We start from the raw sequence: 19,348 nt of genomic DNA on the forward strand, positions 1-19,348 counted from the left end.
CGTCTTCTCTCCCAGGGTCAGAGCCCAGGCTCCCCGCCTCCCTCGGGACACTCACCCCCAACCCACTCATAGCTGGTCAGCGCTGTCGACCCCACTCGGCCCTGAGCTGAGACCCCGCCGGCCTGGGGTGACCTTGGGCTGGAGCAGAGGCAAGGCGACACGTGTGAGTTCTGGAAGCAGCCCTCTCTGTAAGGTGGGGGTGTCCCTGAGTCCTGCGCTGGCAGGGAGGCACGTGGCCGTGAGCAGCCCTGGTCTCGGTGGGTGCCCTAGGTAGGGACTGCCCCGAGTCTCACGTGGTGCTGCTGGGCCACACTGGTGGGCGGGCCCCGCACGAAGGGGGGCCCAGGCTGAGAAGGGTACCCAGGGGACCACAGGCCAGAGCCCCGACAGCTGACCGTGGGGAAGCCATGCCCCGCACACCTGGCCCTCCGGCCGCACTGAGGGGCAGACTGGGTTCCTTTACCTGGGCCCAAGTTTCCTGTCACCACCCAGCCCGCCAGGCCTTCCAGGACCAAACTCATACCGTATGAACAGTGTCCCCTCCCGGGGTCCCTGGACCTGGAGACAGAATGACGGTAGGGCTTGTGAGAGGGGGTCCCGGGCCCAGAAGTGGCCGGAGGCCCCGGGGCACGTGCCCCCACCCCCATCCAGGCTGCGGGGACTGGAGGGAGGACGAAGTTTGCAGGAGCCTCTGCCTGCAACCCCCCCAACCCCCGCCCCAAAGCCAGCCCCAGGTGGCAAGGCCCAGGCGGGTCCTGGTCAGAGCCTCTTACATAAGCAGCCGTGTGGGGGGCAAGCCTGCAGCTGGGCTCCCGGCTCTGTCCTCCCCCAGCATCACGAGCCTGCAGTGGGCTGTCCCTGGGCCCTGGGTGGAGGCCAAGCCAGGCCCATAAATAGGGGTCTCTCCAGTGGCCTCTGCTCCTCCTGCCGGCTCCCTCACTCCACCCGCACTGCTGGCACCACCGGCCCGGGTGGCTATTCAGCTCCAGGACAATGGCCGCTCTGCACACGCTGTGGATGGGGCTGGTCCTGCTGGGAGTCCTGGGAGTCCTGCAGACGCGGGCCCAGGCCCAGGTCTCCCTGCAGCCCAACTTCCAACAGGACAAGGTGAGAGGCTCCCCTGCCCAGTCCCCAAGGCGGCACAGGGCGCTGCGAGGGGAGGGGGGCGCTCTGCAGGGGGCCGAGATGTCTTCCCGGGAAGAGGGGAGCTGAGCGAAGGAGGAGGCCGAGCGGGAGAACCACCCGCCTCCCTGGGCCTAAAGCAATTCGCCGACCAAGAGAACTGAGCCACGGAGGCCGACCTGTGTCCGTGAGCGCGCACACGGCACCTGCGGACACGCGGGCCGAGCGCGGGCGTGCGCCGTCCAAACACGGCCACCCCTCTAAGCTCACGACGCCCGGAGGAAAGCAGGCACACGTCCCACACCCGGGTCTCAGGACACATCGTGCGCGAGCGCGCCGACGGGGACGGCACGCGGGGAGGGCCACGGGAACCCGGGCGCGCTCAGTCGGTCCTCCCGCCCACGCGCCCCGCCCCGCGCCCCTTCCCCCGGCGTCGCGGCCGCCCAACCCCTCCAGGGACGGCCGGGGCGCCCTCTGCCGCCCGCTCCCGCGACCGACGGAGCCCGGCCGAGCGGAGGGGACGGCGGGGGGCGTGACGGGCCTCCGGGGGCGGGGCCGGGGCGGGGCCCGGCTGGAGACCGGAGGGGAGGGGCAGGGGCGCCCCCACCCAGGTCGGTCCAGGAGGGTCCTGGCCGACCCGGGCGGGGTCCGTTCGCCGCAGTTCCTGGGGCGCTGGTTCACCTCGGGCCTCGCCTCCAACTCGAGCTGGTTCCGGGAGAAGAAGAACGCGCTGTCCATGTGCATATCAGTGGTGGCCCCCAGCGCGGAAGGAGGCCTCAACCTCACCACCACCTTCCTCAGGTGGGCGGGGCGGCGCGCGCTTCGGGGGGCCGAGAGCTCCCCGCCCCACGGTCACGATCCAGGGACAGCCCCCGGCCTGACCCCTGACCCCTTCGGTGACCTGCCCACAGGAAAGACCAGTGTGAGACCCGGACCCTGCTGCTGCGGCCGGCGGAAACCCCAGGCTGCTACAGCTACACGAGTCCCCGTGAGTGGGGCCCCCCTGCTGGGGACCCCTGGGTCCAGCCCTGGGCAACCTGCAGGCGGTGGCTCTGGGCAACCCTCCTGCCCCAGCAGTACACGGAGTGGGCTGGTGGCCCTTGGTCGGGGCCAAGGCCTGGCCCGATCGACCCCAGGCTCCCGGGTGGGGGACCAGGAACCCTGTCTCTAGGACACTGGATCCTCTTTGGAGCTGAGCGCCAGGCCCCTCCCTGCCCGCCCCCATGATGGAATTTCCCCCAGATCTTTGCTGCCGGCCTCTGCTCTGCTGGCCAGACAGAGCACACTGGGGTAGCCCCCCAGCCCCCCTCACACCTCTCCACAGTTCTGCAGAACCAGGGCCAGGCGCCTCTTCATTTCCCACCCCACCATCTACCCCCTTCCTTGGGGAGGCCTTCCCACTGGGAAGTCTCTCCCCAGTTCTGACCCGTTCTAGTCCAGAGGTTTGTGGCTGCACCGTGAGCCCCTAATTTTCTGTCTGCTGACCCCCTAGGACTTCTGGTTTGAATGCACTGGACCCCCGCAGGGCTCAGGGGCTGTGCGGACAGGAGGCTGGGGGCTGGCTGCCTGTCCCGGTGGGGGAGGGGATCATCCCTGGCTCCCTCCCACAGCCAGCCCGGGCAGAAGCGGGCCAGAGGCTGGGGGACAGGGTCCCTGACTGGGATTCTCTCCTGGATTCCCAGACTGGGGCAGCACCCACGACGTGTGGGTGGTGGCGACAGACTATGAGGAGTACGCGCTTTTGTACACGGCGGGCACAAAAAGCCCGGGCCAGGACTTCCACATGGCCACTCTCTACAGTACGTACCCCACGCCAGCGACCCGCGCTCTGGCCGGAGGCCCACCCGACCACAGATGGGGGTCTCAAGGGGCGGGTCCCTAAACTGCAGGGGTGGGGGCAGCAGAGACCTTCCCCGACTGAGGCCAGTGGCTTCTCCTTCCTGCCCCAGGCCGCACCCAGACCCCAAGGGCTGAGGTAAAGGAGAAATTCAGCACCTTTGCCAAGACCCGGGGCTTCACAGAGGATGCCATTGTCTTCCTGCCCAAGACCGGTGAGGGGGGCTGCTAATCTCATGGGAAGAGGATTAAGGTCAGATTTGAGGCAGGCAAGTCTCCTGATTCAAGGGAGGCTGAGGGGTGGAGTGCATCCGGTCAGACCGCCCACGGACCGGCACACTGTGGCCTCCAGAGTGGGGGCAGTCTGTCCTCACCCTGTGACCTTGGCCTGCAGCCCTGGGCGCAGCACAGGAAGATACTCCTTCTCCAGGAACAGCACAACCCCCCCCCCCCCGCCGGCCCAGTTTCACCAAGCAGCCGCGGTGTTCTAGGCCCCTGGGCGGCCCTCAGGACACAGGGGTCCGTAGCCTGGTGGGAAACGGGCCCCAGAAACAGAACCAGTGGGCTGGGATGCCTGTGGAGGGCAGCGGTGCTATGGGAACATGGCGAGGCGAGGGGGGGGGGGGGGGGGCAGCCGCACTGGGCGGAGCGCCCACGGCCCCCTGAGGCAGGCAGCCTGCTCTGGGCCCAGCTGGGGGCACGACCCCTCTTTGTTGGGAGGAGGGGAGAGAGTGCTGAAGTGTGACGGACCCAGCAGTTTTGGGGGGGCTCCACTGAGACCGCTCTCCAGGGCTGCGGGGAGGGGGCCAGGTGGGGAAGTGGCCCAGGCCTGGGGTGCTGACCACGGCCCCGGGTTCTTTCTTGGCAGACCGGTGCATGGAGGAGCACAGATAGGTGAGTGTGGTGGGCTGTGGGCTGTGGGCTGGCTTCGTACCTGCCATCACCCACCCCACCACCCCAGGGTGGTCCCGGGGGCTTTCCGAGGCGGAGGGGCTTCCCCCGGGAATTCCGTGAGATTCCCGGGAGTAAAGAGGAACCTGGGCACCCTGGGGGTGGGAGAGCCGGTGTTGCCCGCCCCACCCACGGGTGCCGCTCTCTCTGCCAGGCGACCCCAGCCCCCAGGACCTGGCCATCGCGCCCTGCTCTGCTCTTTCCTCCGGGATCCCCAAGCACCCAGTCCTGGCTCCTCCCTGCCACCACCTCTGCCCCCTCAGACTTTATCCCGGCTCTGAGAATAAACTCCAGAAGCAAGTCAACAATCCAGCTGTTGCCTGTGTTTCCTGCAGTCCTCGCCGCTCTGGGCCCTGGGCCTGGCTCCGGCCAGCTCCCTGGGGACTTGACCGCACGCACCCCCCTCACTTTGGGCCTCAGTCTCCCCTTCCTGTCTGTAAAATCTCGGACTCTGGGCAAGGGCACACTGGTGTTCGGTCCCGGTGGGCGGGCCCGGAGTCAGGACCGCTACGGAGAGGCGCCCTCACGTCCCCCACCCAGCGCAGGCTGGGCTCTGACCGCACCACGGCCCCTCCTGCTGGCCGGTTCTGGGTGGTGCCCCGTCATCTCCTACTCCCCAGGCAGGTGCCCTTGGCCCCCTCACCCCGAGCCCGGAGAGGCCTGAGGCCCAGGGGAGCTCTGTACCCGATGGACTTTTGAAGGTGTGGGATTAGAACACGGGGTAGGGACCAGTGTTACCAGAGGACAGAGAGGAAGGTGGCTTCGGCATCCATGCCCCCCACCCTGGGCTGCCCCGGAGAGTGGGCTGACCACCGGACAACCTCACGTCCTCTCTGGCTACTGTAGCGCCTCCAGTCCCCCGTTCTCCGGCCTGGGCGTCGAGAGTACACAGCCCTGCCCGTTCGCCAGACCCCGGGCGCCACAGCCAGCGCTGGGCCCCGGAGCACGGTCTCCCCGCCCGGCCCTGCCCCCACCTCCTGCCGTCTGCCACCCCTCAGGCCCTGTCCGGAGCCCTCCTGGCAGGATCCCCTGCACCGCCCCCCATGGGCAAACCTCAGCCTGGCCCTACAGAGGCACCAAGGGCTGTGAGGCTCAGATGTGACGGGGAGCTTCTTGGCAGCCTTCCCGGAGGAGGGGACTGGGTGGTGGGGTATGTGTGAGCAGAGAGCTGGGGGCAGACACCTCAGAAAGCCTGCCAGAACTTCTCCTCCCCCTGCATCCAAGTACCTGCTGCCTCCCCAGCAGGAAACGCCGCCGGGCATGGGCGGGGCAGCTGGGCACAACCCCATCCGAGCCTAGCTCAGTGGGCTTGGTCCCAGGCCAGCAGACAGCCACGCCAGCGCACTTGGGGGTCATAAATGCCGGACAGGAGAAGCCACCCCAGGTCCCCTGCTGAGAACCGTCCTCCAAGATGCCACAGGCCCTGCTCATCGGCTCCCTCTTTGTCCTGCTCAGGCTGTCCCTAGGCCAGGGCCAGGTCCCCATCCAGGCCAACTTCGATGCCAGCCAGGTGGGTCCTGGCAGCCCCTCCTCCTCGCGAATTACCTGCCCTGCTTCTCCATCCGGGGCGTGCATGACCCGCAGAGAGGCTGGAGGGCCAGGGGAGCCCCTGGGGATCCTCCGGTCCCGGCTCAGCTCAAGTCAGGGGGACAGGGGGGACAGCCCCCTCCACCCGCCCCATCAGCTGGGCACGGGCTGGGCTGGGGAGGACAGCAGGCCTGCTCTGTGGCCTGTGGCCACCACGGCTCCCCAGAGCCTGGAACCGGGAGGAGTTGCAGCTGCCCGCCCCCCACCTGGGTGAGGGTTGATAAGGACGCAGGGCCCCAGCTCTCCCCGCACCCTCCCTGCAGTTCCAGGGCACCTGGTACGTGGTCGGGGTGGCCTCAGACGACCAGGACTTCCTGAACTCCAAGGACGACACAAAGATGCCCGTGGTCTTGGTGACCCCCCTGGACAACGGTGACCTGGCCCTCAAGTTCGGGTACCCTACGTAAGTGACCCCACAAACCCCACCTCGGACTGGGCCTTAGACCTGGCCAGTGTGAGCCACTGAGAACACAGGTGTCCCTGGCACACTAGCGAGCTAGTCCCAGGCCCCTGGTGGGGTCAGGCTGCCGCAGCAGACGCCTCAGCCGTGGAGGAGCATCGTCCCCGGGGCGTGTGTGTGTCTGAAGGGGAGACCCCACGTGTCCTGGCTGTAGGGCTCCCCCAAGTACTTCACGCCTGCCCCCTGTCCCCTAGAGGGCTGCCTCACCTCTAAGCAGCGCTGGGAGGGGGCACAGGGGTGCTGGGGTGGCCTGGGCCCCGGCCCACCCCACGTGGTCAGAGTCCCCAAGCGGTGGCCTCGGGGACGCCGTGGTTCCTCCTCCCCAGGCCCGACGGCGGGTGCCAGAAGATGCTCACGACCTTCACGAAGGGGGCTGCTGACGGGCAGTTCAGCAACGCGGGTGAGGCTGGGCAGGGGCGGGGGGCTCCTGAGAGAGGCAGGGGGCGGGCCCCGGGCCGAGGCAGCTCAGCTGGCCCTTCCCCCTCAGCCATGGCGCAGACTGACATCCGGGTGGTGAGCACCGACTACGAGCACTTCGCCGTGCTCTACGTGGAGACCCGGAAGGCAGGCGTCAGGAGCGTCTGGCTGCAGCTCTACGGTGGGCGTCCCGGGGGGAGGGGCTCCCAGCACCCCCGTCCCCCCACTGGTCACCAGGCGCAGGCCGCTCCTCTGGGAGCCGTGTGCCCAAGGTCCGTCTGCACTGCCCACGCACACATTCCAGCAAGTTCCAGGTCCACGGCAGGCGGGACCGCTGTGTCCCTGGGTCTCCTGGGGACCCCCGTGTCTGTGGTAGAGGGGTCCGGACCCCTCCCCCCACCCCCGTGCCTCCTCCCCTTGCCTCTCACCCCACCCCACCCCACCCCACCCCGCCTTCCACCGCCCTCCGCCTCCCAACCCTGCCCTCTTCTGCTCACCAACCCTCCCTGCCCTCAGCCCGCGCCCCGGAGCTGTTTCCTGAAGGTGCCCAGAAAATGCAGCAGCTGGCACCCCAAGTGGGCCTAAACCCCAGCCAGGGCGCCCTGCTGCCCCAGTCCGGTGAGTGCTGTCCCCGAGCCAGCTCAGGGCTGCAGGAGACTCAGACTGGGAGCACCACTCCCCCCAGGTGTGGGACAAGCACCAAACCTATCTGGGCCAGAAGAGGGCGGGCCAGTGCCCTGGCCAGTGGCCTCTCCGAAGGAGATTGCAGGCAGGGAGGCTTGGCTCCTCAGGGGCGGTTGGGGGCCTCCCCCCCTGGGGAAGGGGCCTCTGGCTGGTTCCTCAGACCCCACTCTCTCCCACAGACCAGTGTGCTGGCGCCTTCTCCTAGGTGAGTGCTCGGGCCGGCCTGGACGCCAGTCCCCACAGCATGCAGCGCCCGGTGCCCTGAGACCCATGGAGACCCCTCTTAGGCAGAAGGCTGAACTGTGGGGGCCCTCCTGCCAGGAGCAGGTGGCAGGGGGGTGGGAACCATAGAATCAGGGTGGGACAGCAGACAGCAGTGGGCAGGGACAGAGGGGCCCTGGGGCTGGGCCCAGGGAGGGCAGGAGGGGGCGAGAAGACGGCACTCACCCCACTACACCTGCCCCCTTGTTTGCAGGAAAGCGTCCTCCCAGGAGTGCCCGTTGGGGGCCATGCTGTACGGAGCCTTCCCCCAGGAGCACACCGTTTCTGTCCGCCACCCATCCCCTGCACAATAAATACTCTCCTAAAGCCCATGGCTCTGCATTTCTTGACCCTCCACGGTGGTTTCCGGGCACAGGGTGGGACCCCTCGCTAGGCCGAGCAGAGCTCTGCGGGGCTGGGCAGGCGCTTGGCCTGGAAGGAGCTGAGGCTCTGCTCCAAGGGAGGCAAGCTCATCCAGACTGACCAGGGCATCGCAGGGGCCTTCCTGCCACTCGCTCCCCCTCCCCACGCACCAGGGCACCAGCCTCAGCAGCCCAGCCCCGGGCGGCCACCCAGAGCTCCCGCGGACACAGGGGACCTCCTGGGCCTTTGGGACCCTTCCTTCCACAGCACAGAGCAGGTATCTGAGCCGCTCCGTCCCGCACTTCCCCTGACCCAGAGCCAGAGGAAAGCGGGGTATGCACAAAACTCTGTCCTGTCATTGTGTCTGGGTAGGATAATATCGCTGCTCTTTTTTTTTTTTTTTCAGTTTTTTATTTTGAAAGAGAGTACAAGTGGGGGAGGGGCAGAGAGAGACGGAGGGAGAGAGAGACAGAGAGAGAGAGAGTCCCAAACAGGCTCCACACTGTCAGTGCAGAGCCCATCTCGGCCCCGATCTCACATTTTGTGAGATCGTGACCTGAATCGAAACAAAGAGTCCGACGCTTAACCACCCGAGCCACCCAGGCGCCCCTGGTTGGACATTTTTAATTAAAAACACAGCCCTGTCCTGCCCAATTTGCTGCCTTGATTGGGGCCCTTCTGGGCTGGGAGGTCACCCTCTGGGGGCCCCAGACAGCCCCTCCACACCTGCACCCAACACCTGGGCACCTTGGCTGCCCCAACCCACATGCCAGCCTCTGCCCACCTGTGGACACGGTCTTCCCCCCCACCCCCCGCCCCCAGCACAACACCAGTCTGGAAGTCGAGCCCTGGGGATGGGGAAGAGTGTGTGGGAAGGCCCAGAGAGCCAGCCCCCTCCCACATGTGTGACCTGTCTGCCCACCTAGGGAGGCATCTGCTGAGAGATACTGTCCGAGCTCCAGGTGATAAATTAGTGGATGGAGGGGTTGATTTATCTGTTGTCACTCACCTTCCATATGGACCCAGAGAAGAAGGACAAAGGCTGTCACGGCAGCAACAAGGGTTTAAGGTGGAGACGTGGGGATGCGCTCCCCTGGCAAGCGGTGCAGGAAGCCTGGCCACCAGGCTCCGGTGGTCCTGCCCTCCCCCGCTGTCCCCCCCCAGGTCCCCTGGGAAGGGCCGGAGTGGGGAGATGCAGATTGCCCCCCCCCGTGGCCTTATGGACACCTTTTCCAGGGGGGCGGCCCTCTTCTGGGGTGGGGCAGCCCCATAGGACCCCTCAGGAATATCCACTAGGGGCTCATGTCGTCCTGCACCACCCGCTCAGACCACACGGGGGCAGTCCTCAGCCAGTTCCCCGCCCGAAGCCACGGAATTCGTCGCTGGATCAGCTCGTTCCCTGCTGGGCTCCCAACCGCCCCCAGGGGGTCCCATCTCCCCGACAGGAAAAGCCAAAGTCCTTAGCTGGCAAGAAGGCCCTCCCTGGGGCGCCTGGGTGGCTCAGACGGTTGGGCATCCGCCTTTCGATTTCAGCTCAGGTCATGATCTCATGGTCCCTGAGTTAGAGTCCTGCATCAGGTTCTGTGCTGGCAGCACGGAACCTGCTTGGGATTCTGTCTCCCTCTCTGTGTCTCTCCCCTGCTCACTCTCTCTCTCTCAAAATAAATAAAAGTTAAAAAAAAATTTTTTTTTTAACTTGAAAAAGAAGGCCCTCCCCGATCCGCCCACCTCTGACCCCATCCCCTCCCATCTTTGCTTCTGACCACCCTGAACATGCTGGCCCCACGCCTGCCTCAGAGCACAGCTGCCCCTGCCAGGAGCGCTCTTCTCCCAGCTCTCAGGCTTCAGCCCTGCATGCCCTGGGGTGAGAGGCCACCCTTTTCCCCCTGCCGCCCCCCCCACTCCCTCCAGTGTCCTTTCCCTTCCCCACCTACCTGGCGCCCAGATATCCACACGTACCCACACCCACATTAAAGAAGATTGCTCCCTGCAGGAAGATGGGCTGGTAAGTTACATTTTCTATACCCTTGTGTCTAAAATGAAAACAGATCTTTCGGTTTTCTTACCATGTTTTGAACTCCTCGGCTCAGGTCTTGTATTGGTTTCCTGTGGCCGCTGTAGCCAATTATCACAAACTTGGTGGCTTAAAACGTAACATTTACCTCCTCACAGTTCTGGAGGCCCAAAGTCCAAAATCTGTGCCCCTGGGCGGAAATCACCATGTTGTCAGGGCCGCGTTCCCTCCAGAGGCTTTAGTGTCCTCTTAGTGAAATCTCTTTCCACCTCTAAGGACATCTATGACAGCATTTGGATAATCCAGGAAAATCTCCCCATCTCAAGATCCGTAACCACATCGGCAAAAAGCCCTCTTCCACACAAGCTGCCATTGACTGTTGCCAGTAACTTTGGGAGACTCCGTTGAGTGCGCCGCATTCTCCCTGGAAACATTCCCCCAGGCCCCTGGTACTGTGCCCAGAGGAAGCAATGTTTAAAGGTGTCCTGGGGGCTGGTGGCCCCACACTCCCATTGCCACACCTGACCCTCCTCCGGAGTCTTGGGTACACAGTAGACTTCAGCATCCCCTTCAGATACCGACATGTCGCGGAGTTCCTACAGCAAAGGAGTGGCCCCCAGGCTCTCTCCAAACCTGCTTCGGCCCAGCGACCTTGGGGAAGGGCGTGCCCACACCACCCACAGACAGGGGCACCTGTGAGCCCTACCCCCCTCACCTCACCCCTGTCCACCTCCACTCTGAGCAAACCCTCCCCCCGCCTCCAGCCTCAGTCAGCTCTGCCCTGAGGGATTCTCAGCAGCCCTCTGCTACTCTCCCTGCACCCCCACCTCCACCCGTGCAGCCCTCAGCTGTTTCTCCTCCTGGCACTCAATGTGGGCCTTCTACAAATAAATCAGTTGTGCCCCTCCCCACTCCGCCCCTGCTTAAGCCCTCCAGCAGCCCCCCACTCTGCATTCTCTCATTCACAATATCTACTGAATGCAATGTTTAAGCCCTGAAGACGAGGCTAGTGAAACAGACGTGAAGTCCCCCCCTCCACGGACCTCTGGGGGAACCACCATAAACAGGATGAAAAATGCATTAGTTCCCTCCTGCTGATAACAGATTACCCCCCAATTCCCTGGCTGGAAACAAGAAGCATGTATTACCCCCCCATTTGTGAGGGTCAGGAATCTGGTCCTGGGTGATCTAGGGCCTCTGGCACAAGAGTTCCCACAAGGCCGTGGTCAAGCCACAGGCCAGGGCTGTGTTCTCCCCAGAAGGTTCGGCCAGGAGGGGGTCTGCATGCCAGCCCTTCACTAGTTGTTGCCAGGCCTTGGTCCTGTGCCACGTGTGGAGAAAGAATGGGCAGCCCATCGCTCCAGTCTACTGGCCAGGGGCAAGTTACTCGACCGGACCACGATGGGGCAGACACAGGAGGCCGGCCCGGTTGGGGCCGTCTCACAGTCTGCTGCCACAGTAAGTGGCCAGAGGTACTTTATCTAGTGACAGGGCTGGGAAGCAAGTACACAAAACAGGAGAGAGGACTGGAGGTAGTGGGCAGGCTGCGACACTTTGTGTCAGGTGACTGAGGAAGACTGAGAAGCTGGCACTTCACTGAAGCCCCAAAGGAAGCATGTGAGTCTGAGGGGACCAAGGGGACGGTAAGGGAGGGTCACCGAGGCTGTCACCCAGGGGGCCGTAAGGGAGGGTCAGGCTGGGCCATAGGAGGCACACGGTTGGGGGGGGAGGGGGGCAGGACAACATCAGCAGCGCGGCCTACAGGCCCAGCCTCAGCCCTCCCCACGACCGCCCTGTGGTCACCCTGACCCTCTGGCGAGGCCTTGAGCAGAACCGTTCTGTGCCTTCCTCTGGCGTCTGCAGTGGCTGCCCCTCTGCCTGGGATCCCGCATCCTGGCGCGTCACCATCATCCCTCGATTCCCCGGGGTCACACAGCTCCGATCGCACGTGGACTACCCCAGAGTTTCATGTTTCGTTTATTATCTGTCCAATCCATTAGATCTCACAAGCTCCAGGCGACCAGAGACCTTGTCTGTTAAGCAAAGTGCTCAAGGCTAGGACAACGGGAGGCACAAAGGAGGGGATGGATGGATGAGTGCCGGGAGCCTCGTGCGCTGGCCGCCACGCTTAATTCATGGTCGTATTCCGACCTGCTGCGGTTCGGCGTTAGGAAAGTTTGCGCGTCTAAAGACCACGTGAGATAGTATCTCGGGAAGGGCGACAGCAGGTGCGGAAGGCAGGACGAGGCCGCTGGGACCAGCAGGGGGCGAAGCGGCGGGGGAGGGAACCGCGGTCTCCGCGCGCCGTAGGCGCGCAGGCCTCCGCGCGGACGCGGGAACCGCACCCGGAACAGGCCCGCCCGGGGGACCCCGCCCGCCGGAGACCGAGCCCCGCCCCTCCAGCCCGCCCCCAGGCCCCGCCGCCGGCGCGAAGGGCCTGGGTCTTCGGGGCGGGACCTGGGCCGTAAGCCCCGCCCCCGGCTTCGGAGCCGTCCTCCCGCGCAGGCGCCTTGGGGCCCGCAGCCTCCCGGGTGGTGTCCCTGCCGCGGCCGCGGTGCTATGGTGCCGCCGCCGCCTCTGTCGCCGCCTCTCTGCACGCTGCCGCCGGGGCCCGGGCCCCCGCGCTTCGTGTGCTATTGCGAGGGGGAGGGAAGCGAGGACGGAGGCGGCGGCGGCTTCAACCTCTAGTAAGTGGCTGGCGAGGAGCGCGGGGCGCTGGGGGCGCCGACAGTTCTGCGGGCCGTTCCGCCTGACAGCCCCTCCCCCCACAGTGTGACGGACGCCGCGGAACTCTGGAGCACCTGCTTCACGGCGGACAGCCTGGAGGCCCTCGTGGGTATCGGGGCTCCCGGGCAGGCCTGGAAGCCCCCGGCACTCCGTACCTGCAGTGCGGACCACCTCTGGGATCGCAGGGGGCGGTCTGGGATCCCGCGGTAGGGGTGGGTTGGGGGGGTCTGGACACCCTTCCCCCAGCTTTGTAACTGTAGCCCTAAGATTGGCGCGGGGTCCTGGGTGGCCCTCCGTCAGGCAGCTTTGGGGCGGTTCCGGAGTCTTGGGCAGCTGGTGACCAGCCCCTGTGCCCTGCAGAAAGCCCGTTTGGGCCTGAGTGCGGCTGAGGAGATCACCCCCCGGTTCAGGTGAGTCCCTGAGCGGGGAAGGAAGGGTGGGTGTGGAGCTGGGGGTCTGGACACCGCACTCGGCACACCTCCTTTCCTAGGGCGGCCTGTGAGCAGCAAGCTGTGACTTTCGCCCTGCGGGAGGATGGAGCATCCCTAACCCTTTCCGGGGGGCCCTGGGCCCTGGATTTTGAGCTCTCCAAGGTGCCGGGCCCAGAGGCAGCCTCCAGGTTGCAGGCACTGACGCTGGGTCTGGCAGAGCAAGTGTGCAACTTGAAGAGGCAGCTGGCAGGTGGGGTGGGGAGCAGGTACCCCGAATCTTCACTAGGGTCCCCCTGCTCGTGCCTCCATTCCTGGCTTTCTTCCCCAGGCCTGCAGGCGGCAGCCGCCAGCCCCAAAAAGAGCCCTTGTCTGGCAGGGCCTCAGTTCTTCTTACCAGGTAAGGCCTGTCACCTGGGACTCAGGTGGGGGCGGTGCTCCTCCTCCCTCTGTGACTCCCCCTCCCCAGAACAAGAGTCGGGCCCCAAAGACAGCATGTGCACGGAGAGGGGGCTGTGGCTCTGGAATTCTACCGACTCAGGAAGCCCCGTCCCGTCCTGTTGCCCTCAGACCCCGACCCTCAGAGAGGCGGCCCTGGACTTGGGGTCAGGAGGCGGTGCCCAGGAGAGTCCCTCATCAACCCTGGCTTCAAGAGGTACTCACCCCCTGCCCCTCCCTCCTGTGTCCCTGGCCAAGCCCTGGACCCCTGCCCCTCCCTCCGTAAAACCATAGTGTCTCTTCCTCTTCTCTCCCAGTAAGAAACCAGCCAGTGGTGTAGACTTTGACAGCCCCTGAAGGCGCAGCACAAAGTGTGACCCTGCCAGGAGTCTGCTCACGCGGTGGGGACAGCCCCTGAGACCCCACAGCCCGTCCTGCTGCCAGAGGGGAACAAACCTGCGCCTCGGACCCCTTCCCCCTTAAATAAATGGCTTCCTCAGGTGGAGGAAACAGCCATGCTCTGGCTCCTGGGGTCTGGCCGGGGGAGAGGGATCAGGGGTCTCCCTGGGCCTGCGATCTGGCTCGGGCCGCAGTGTGTAAGCGGATGGGCCAGCTTCCACACCGCCTGGGGGGTGGGGGTGGGGGTGGGGGGAGCACCACTCTCTCCAGGCGCACCCAGCTGCCCCTGCCCGGTTCGTGAAGGAGCAGAGAGGGACTGGAAGGCAGGTCAGGGCTCCTCAAGGTTGGAACTTGTTGCCGGCCCCTCCACTCCACACACTTCACTCTTCCAGACCTCACCTAACAGGCACAGCCACCGGTGTCCCACACCGCGGAAGGTCGTGTGGAAGCTGGAGGGTGGTGGCCTGCCGCCTGGGCAAGGGCTGAGGAATGTGGGCCGGCCCCACCCACCGACCTGGAGCCTCTAGGTTCCCAGTGTGGGCTCTGGTCCCCACCCTTCTTGGCCGTCCTGCAGCTCCACCCTGGCCTGACTGGTTTGGGAGCCCAGTCTAGTCCCGACCCCGCCCCCGACAGGGTGAGTGGAGCAGAGCCACCCACTGGGTTCTCTGCCCATCATTCCAGGCTGTTGTGGGGACGGAGTGTTCCGTGGTGGGGGTTTTGGGGGTGGCAGAAGTCAAGGGCCCTCTGGTCCCTCGGATGTCCGGGCATGCTTGCTGGGGCAGAGATGCGTTTATGGGGCTGTAGAAGAGGGGGCAGGGGGTGGCGGTAGAGGGGGCGGCGGCTAGCGGGGGCGCACCGCCGTCCGGTAAGCCGCTAGGATCTCCGCGCTGTGTGGACACGTGTACTTGAACTCCTTCACCTGCAGCGCGCCGTCCAGGTAGCGGCGGACGCCGCGCAGCTCGGCGGGTATGGGCGCCCCGCGGAAGTGCGCGCACACCGTCTGTGGGCGAGGGGCGTGGCGCGGTCAGGGCCTTGTGGGGGGCGCCCCCCGCGCTCCGCGCCCCGGCCCGGCACTCACGTCCACGATGTGCAACTTGGGCAGCAGCCTACAGTCAGCCAGCGTGAGCTGGTCGCCGTCCAGGAAGCGGCGGCGCGACTCGCCAAGCTTCGGTTCCCGCACCAGCTCGTGCTCCAGCGGCGCGCGCAGGTAGCTGTCCAGCCTGGTGAGGGCGCGCAGCAGCAGCTGGTACAGGGCTGGGGGGGGGGGGGGGGCAGGGCGCGGTGAGGCCCGGCCTGGGCCAGCTCCCCCCACCCTCGGCGCGCTCCTGACCCTCCTCACCATCGTCCTGCGTGGGCACCGGGTTCTTGATGAAGGCGGAGAACCTGTGAAAGACGTCGTTGCCCGCCGTGGCGGACTCCCGGTAGCGGGGCGCCAGGCTGGGGAATCTGCGGGGAAGTAGGGGATCTGTGGTCAGACCCTTGAGCCAGGCCCTCTTCCCTGCGGGGACCCTCAGCATCCTTCCCGGGCTCTGTCCTGGGAGCACCCTCCCTGGGCGCCCCATCATCGCCCCTCCTGCCAGGCCGGGCCCTCACTCGGGGGGCCCCAGCGTCTCCTCCAGAAACTCCTCGATCTGCAGTGTGTCCGTTTTGGTGTCGCCCTCGTGGAGAAGGATGGGCAGCTGCGAGCCGGGAGCGAAGTCCTTAAGCACATCCGGGGACCTGTGGGCATGAGGCAGGTGGGGAGGCTGCTGGTCAGAAGGGCCAGGGACCAGGCAGCGGTCCCGTGGGGGCAAGGGGCTCACCTGCGGGTGTCCACGGTGGTGAGGGTGAAGGGCACGCCCTTGAGGAGCAGGACCATGAAGAGCCGCTGACAGGAAGGGCAGTGTCCCACGCTCTCACCATCCTCGCTTGCCTGGGGCGCGTGGAGTAGAGGGTGCCAGGGAAGAGAGCAGACCTAAGAATCCCACCAAAGGGGACCCTGCCTCCCAGGGCCAAGAGCCTGGAATGATCCCGGGCTCCAGCTTGGTTGGGTATGACCTCGACACGCGAGAGCCCTTGGCGTGGTCCCTGGGAGCTGGGGAGGGGCACAGGGACATGGGGCTGGGACCCTAGCTCTGGAGCCTGGCCCCTTGACCCTTATCCTCAGAGCCTGGGCAGAGGCCAGGCTGCTGGTCTCCAGGCCCCACAGGCGGGTCACAGGGTGGGGTGGGCCGAGTGAGCTGTTTTCTGAGTGATTCACCCTGCCGGACTGGACACTGGGTGCCAGCACACTCATTGTCCCACCTCCCACAGTGGGGAGGAGGCCAGGGCCTCGCAGCCCTGCACAGGGACCCCAGATCTGGGCAGTGATGTGACCGCCCACGGGGCTGCCTGGCCCAGCCCCCACCTGCCTCACTGACCTCAAGCTCCACGTAGGCCTTGGCCTCCAGCTGCCTGATTGTCGCGTCCCCACCGAGGGGCTTTTCCCCCAGGAGGGCTGGGCTGGGTCCAGGAGCCAGGGCTGGGAGTCAGCACCCCACGCCCTTGGGGACAGCTCACTGGGCCCTTCCCCGGTCCTGATCCCTCTTTGCTCAGCCTCTGCAGGGCTGCCCGAGCCCACCACAGAGGAAGGGACACAGATGCTGCCTTGGAGACCCACTGCCCGCCCTAGAGAGCCCTGGAGCCCCGCACGGCACACTCCTCCCCAGACCTCCCTCCCGGCCCAGCGGCACCTTAACAAACAGCTGGAGCTTAGCCGTCTCTGCCATGGCGAGGAGCTGCGGCGGCCGAGGCAGGGTGGGGATCTGGAGAGCCCTTTAAGGCTCCCGGGGTGCCCCGCCCTCCCGGGCCCAGGGCCCGCCCTGACAGCCACCTACGCAGGTGGACGGGGCTGTCGGGGCTGTCGGGGCACCGTGTCCAAGCATGAGGGTGTGACTGTGGGGGCACTGCGTGCTCGGGGCTGGCGGGGCTGGGGACCTGAGCACCCCAGGGTGGGTGTGGGATGGGGGCGGAGAATGGTGGATGTGGAGGCGGGGAGAGAAGGGTGCCAGCCTGGGGAGAAGGCAGCTCTAGATCGGGATCTGCCACCGACCCCCCAGCCCTGCAGTGCACACCCCGTTATCTGTCGGGGGTCCCCAGCCCAGAAAGCCGGGGGGTGGGGAGGAGAAATGAACAGCCTGGCCCCAGCCTCAGTTTCCCTAGCTGCCTACCAGGGCGTTACCAGAGCGTTAAGCCTCCTCCTTGGAAGGGACGCCCGGGACACCACTGTGCTCCGTCTGGCAGAGCCCCGCCCCCAGGCCCGCCCACATTCCAGAACCGCTGCCCGCCCGCTCAGGTAGCTCTTCTCCGCCAACCACGCACCCCTGCCCTTCGCAATCGGTTCCACGCAGGCTTCTTTCCTTCTCAATCTTTAAAAAGAAGCACCAGGAGAAGGGTTGGAAGCCGCAACCTCCTGACCCGTGCTGCCGCCCGCCCCGTCCTTGGCTGGAACAGAAAAACTAGGGGACGCTGTGCATACAGCCCCGCCCCCCCCCCACCTGCACCGCCCCCGTCAGGGTGGCCGGCGCCCCCATGGCCTCCTCCCCCAGGGCCTCCAGCCGGCCGGCCCCTCCTGGGACCCCACGCCGTCCAGGACCCCCAGACGCAGCCCGGGTGCGGGCCTGACACTGGGGTTGGGCCCTGGCTCCCCGCCGGGGCTGGGCTTCCAGTCCAAGCACCGGTGTTTCAGCTGCTCCTCCGCGTGGTGGGGGTGGGGGCAGGGCTGGGCCTGCTCACTTCCTGCCTCGATGCCGCACAAAGGCCCCCCACACCTGCACCCGTTCGCCAGATGTCCCGTGCGGATTTCCGCGCCTGTGAAAATACCCTCACACGTCCGTGGGACAAACGGTGAGCTGGACGAAGGACCTGGCGGTGCAGAAACAAACACACGCACCCCAGCGGGAAGTGGGAGGCGTGAAACTTCACGCTGCTGTGAAGAAGCACACATCCGCGGCTGCGGTGAGCAGAAACGCAGTAACCATGTTCTCGGCGTTGCTCCGGACGCCCTGTCGGCCGGCAAAATGGGGCATCAGCCCATAGGTGTCCTGGTACACACGAGGGATGTGTAGACAGATCTGGGCCGTCCCCCTGATGCAAGCCTTTCCGTGGGAGAGTCCTGGTTTGCTCACAGAGGACAGAGGGGGGGGCCCGGAGGTTGGGTGGTTTTACGGCTGCACTGGCCCCGGGTCACGGTGGCAGTCCTAGCCCCCAGCACCTCAGAATGTGACCTGACTAGGAGACAGACTTTTTGCAGAGATCAAAGTAAAATAAGGTCATCGGGGGGGGGGGGGGGGGGTCCTACCGCAATACGACTGTCCTTGTGCACGGGGGAGATTTGGACACAGACCCACATGGACGGGGCGCCACACGAACGAAGGTGGAGGCAGAGGGCAGGGCCGTGCATCTCCAAGCCGAGGAACACGGAGCCTTGCAGAAAACCACCGGCAGCTGGGGGGGGGGGCGGCTCCGGGGAGCTGGGGCCAGACCCTCGCCCACAGCCGCAGAAGGAGCCAGCCCTGCCCGCACGGTGATCTTGGACTTCCGGCCTCCAGACTGTGGGGGGATAGATCTCTGTGGCTTCCAGCGTGATCCACGGCTCTAGCAAAGACCAGTGAGAGAAGAGCCCCGCAAACTGAAAAGCACTGCATAGCAGTCACTCCGAGTCTGTGCCCTGAGCTTTCGGAAAAAGCCACGAGGATGTCCTCCGACTTTTGAATTTTCTACCATGATTTCCTAGTAAATGTTTTTAAATAAATGAGACCAGAAGCTCACAGTCACCAACCCTAACTGACCCATGACCTACTGGGCGTTGAATAAACTTCCCTGACAGTGCCCCGGCCACATCCACAGAGCAGCCCCTGGAGGGGCCCGGGGGCCTGCTGTCCTTGTCTTTTCACGTCCTTCTCTTCCTTCCTGGGGACGGTTCTTGGCCCACAGTCCCAGGACGTGACACATTAGAAACATTTCTCTCCTGAGCCCTGTCTGTGGGCCCTTCCTGGTGACATTTTAACAGACTTGTTGGGGACACTATGGGGGGGGGGAAGGACTGGGGGGCACTGGGATCTGAGCAGGAGCTCTGCCCCCTGAGAGAGCCAAGGAGCAGTGGGCACAGCCAGAGTCCAGATGGGGGTTCCAAAACCCATTTCCCAAAGAAATGGGGCTCCTTGGAAAATTGCTGAATCCAGACATCGGTCAGGGAGGTAATAAGCAGGCCTGGAAATTGTAACAGAAAAGTGTTCCAAAAAATGTCCAGGGCAAGTCAAAAGGACATAGAAGCCACCACGAAGGGGTTCCCACCGGCCACATCTGGGGCAGTTTGAGCATAAAAAAGATGGCAATAGAATTGTACACTGATAAATGGCTAAAACAGTAAATACTATGTACATTTAAAATATTAGTGGGGCACCTGGGTGGCTCAGTCGGTTGAGTGTCCGACTCGAGTTTGGCTCTAGTCATGATGTTCGAGCTCTGTTGCCGGGCTCTGTGCTCACAGCATAGAGCCTGCTTGGGAGTCTCTCTCTCCCTCTCTCTCTCCTTCTGTCCCTCTCCTGTGTGACTCTTTCAAAATAAGTGAACTCGAAAAAATTTAGAGGATAGCAATGACGGTAACATGGTGATTTTTTAAAAAGCCGTGAATCCACAATG

General features: G+C 65.0%; 4 protein-coding genes across 5 annotated transcripts; 3 read left to right on the forward strand and 1 right to left on the reverse strand.

Moving 5' to 3' along the window:
* The first annotated feature begins 902 nt into the window (after nt 1–902).
* Nucleotides 903–4,217, forward strand: PTGDS (prostaglandin D2 synthase). The gene is made up of 7 exons (XM_007095902.3): nt 903–1,107; nt 1,784–1,923; nt 2,034–2,110; nt 2,805–2,921; nt 3,072–3,173; nt 3,827–3,852; nt 4,064–4,217. The coding sequence occupies exons 1-6, from the start codon at nt 994–996 to the stop codon at nt 3,850–3,852; spliced, it is 576 nt and encodes a 191-aa protein (XP_007095964.2). The 5' UTR covers nt 903–993; the 3' UTR covers nt 4,064–4,217.
* Nucleotides 4,218–5,118: 901 nt separating this feature from the next.
* LCNL1 (lipocalin like 1) lies at nt 5,119–7,650 on the forward strand. Its single transcript, XM_007095900.3, has 7 exons — nt 5,119–5,419; nt 5,760–5,899; nt 6,283–6,356; nt 6,444–6,554; nt 6,890–6,991; nt 7,237–7,262; nt 7,533–7,650. The coding sequence occupies exons 1-6, from the start codon at nt 5,321–5,323 to the stop codon at nt 7,260–7,262; spliced, it is 552 nt and encodes a 183-aa protein (XP_007095962.2). The 5' UTR covers nt 5,119–5,320; the 3' UTR covers nt 7,533–7,650.
* Nucleotides 7,651–11,629: 3,979 nt separating this feature from the next.
* Nucleotides 11,630–13,804, forward strand: PAXX (PAXX non-homologous end joining factor). Of its 2 annotated transcripts, none has more exons than XM_042964760.1 (7): nt 11,630–12,382; nt 12,467–12,527; nt 12,783–12,832; nt 12,913–13,103; nt 13,182–13,250; nt 13,421–13,505; nt 13,610–13,804. In XM_042964760.1, exons 1-7 carry the CDS (start codon nt 12,255–12,257, stop codon nt 13,626–13,628), a joined length of 603 nt encoding a protein of 200 aa, XP_042820694.1. In that variant the 5' UTR covers nt 11,630–12,254; the 3' UTR covers nt 13,629–13,804. The 2 variants fall into 2 exon arrangements, with proteins under 2 accessions (XP_042820694.1, XP_042820693.1); XM_042964759.1 differs by having other exon boundaries at nt 11,636–12,382; nt 13,606–13,804.
* CLIC3 (chloride intracellular channel 3) lies at nt 13,771–16,482 on the reverse strand. Its single transcript, XM_042964758.1, has 6 exons — nt 16,399–16,482; nt 15,490–15,599; nt 15,281–15,406; nt 15,027–15,133; nt 14,766–14,941; nt 13,771–14,687 (listed from the first exon to the last, which is right to left on the reverse strand). The coding sequence occupies exons 1-6, from the start codon at nt 16,432–16,434 to the stop codon at nt 14,529–14,531; spliced, it is 714 nt and encodes a 237-aa protein (XP_042820692.1). The 5' UTR covers nt 16,435–16,482; the 3' UTR covers nt 13,771–14,528.
* Between the last annotated feature and the right edge of the window lie 2,866 nt (nt 16,483–19,348).

The sequence above is a fragment of the Panthera tigris genome, chromosome D4 (genome assembly GCF_018350195.1).
Source record: "Panthera tigris isolate Pti1 chromosome D4, P.tigris_Pti1_mat1.1, whole genome shotgun sequence".
In the NCBI taxonomy this organism is placed as follows: domain Eukaryota; kingdom Metazoa; phylum Chordata; class Mammalia; order Carnivora; family Felidae; genus Panthera; species Panthera tigris.

What these genes read in the sequence shown, in the direction of transcription:
- CLIC3 (XM_042964758.1), bottom strand. Translation starts at nt 16,434, where the DNA reads ATGGCAGAGACGGCTAAGCTCCAGCTGTTTGTTAAG. An exon ending in AGCTCCAGCTGTTTGTTAAG is followed by an intron (nt 15,600 to 16,398) that starts GTGCCGCTGGGC and finishes CACGCGCCCCAG; the next exon opens with GCAAGCGAGGATGGTGAGAG. An exon ending in GGTGCCCACGCAGGACGATG is followed by an intron (nt 14,942 to 15,026) that starts GTGAGGAGGGTC and finishes CCCCCCCCCCAG; the next exon opens with CCCTGTACCAGCTGCTGCTG.
- PTGDS (XM_007095902.3), top strand. Translation starts at nt 994, where the DNA reads ATGGCCGCTCTGCACACGCTGTGGATGGGGCTGGTCCTGCTGGGAGTC. An exon ending in CTCACCACCACCTTCCTCAG is followed by an intron (nt 1,924 to 2,033) that starts GTGGGCGGGGCG and finishes ACCTGCCCACAG; the next exon opens with GAAAGACCAGTGTGAGACCC. An exon ending in TGTCTTCCTGCCCAAGACCG is followed by an intron (nt 3,174 to 3,826) that starts GTGAGGGGGGCT and finishes CTTTCTTGGCAG; the next exon opens with ACCGGTGCATGGAGGAGCAC.
- PAXX (XM_042964759.1), top strand. Translation starts at nt 12,255, where the DNA reads ATGGTGCCGCCGCCGCCTCTGTCGCCGCCTCTCTGCACGCTGCCGCCG. An exon ending in GGCGGCGGCTTCAACCTCTA is followed by an intron (nt 12,383 to 12,466) that starts GTAAGTGGCTGG and finishes CTCCCCCCACAG; the next exon opens with TGTGACGGACGCCGCGGAAC. An exon ending in CGGACAGCCTGGAGGCCCTC is followed by an intron (nt 12,528 to 12,782) that starts GTGGGTATCGGG and finishes TGTGCCCTGCAG; the next exon opens with AAAGCCCGTTTGGGCCTGAG.
- LCNL1 (XM_007095900.3), top strand. Translation starts at nt 5,321, where the DNA reads ATGCCACAGGCCCTGCTCATCGGCTCCCTCTTTGTCCTGCTCAGGCTG. An exon ending in CCAACTTCGATGCCAGCCAG is followed by an intron (nt 5,420 to 5,759) that starts GTGGGTCCTGGC and finishes CCCTCCCTGCAG; the next exon opens with TTCCAGGGCACCTGGTACGT. An exon ending in CGTCTGGCTGCAGCTCTACG is followed by an intron (nt 6,555 to 6,889) that starts GTGGGCGTCCCG and finishes CCCTGCCCTCAG; the next exon opens with CCCGCGCCCCGGAGCTGTTT.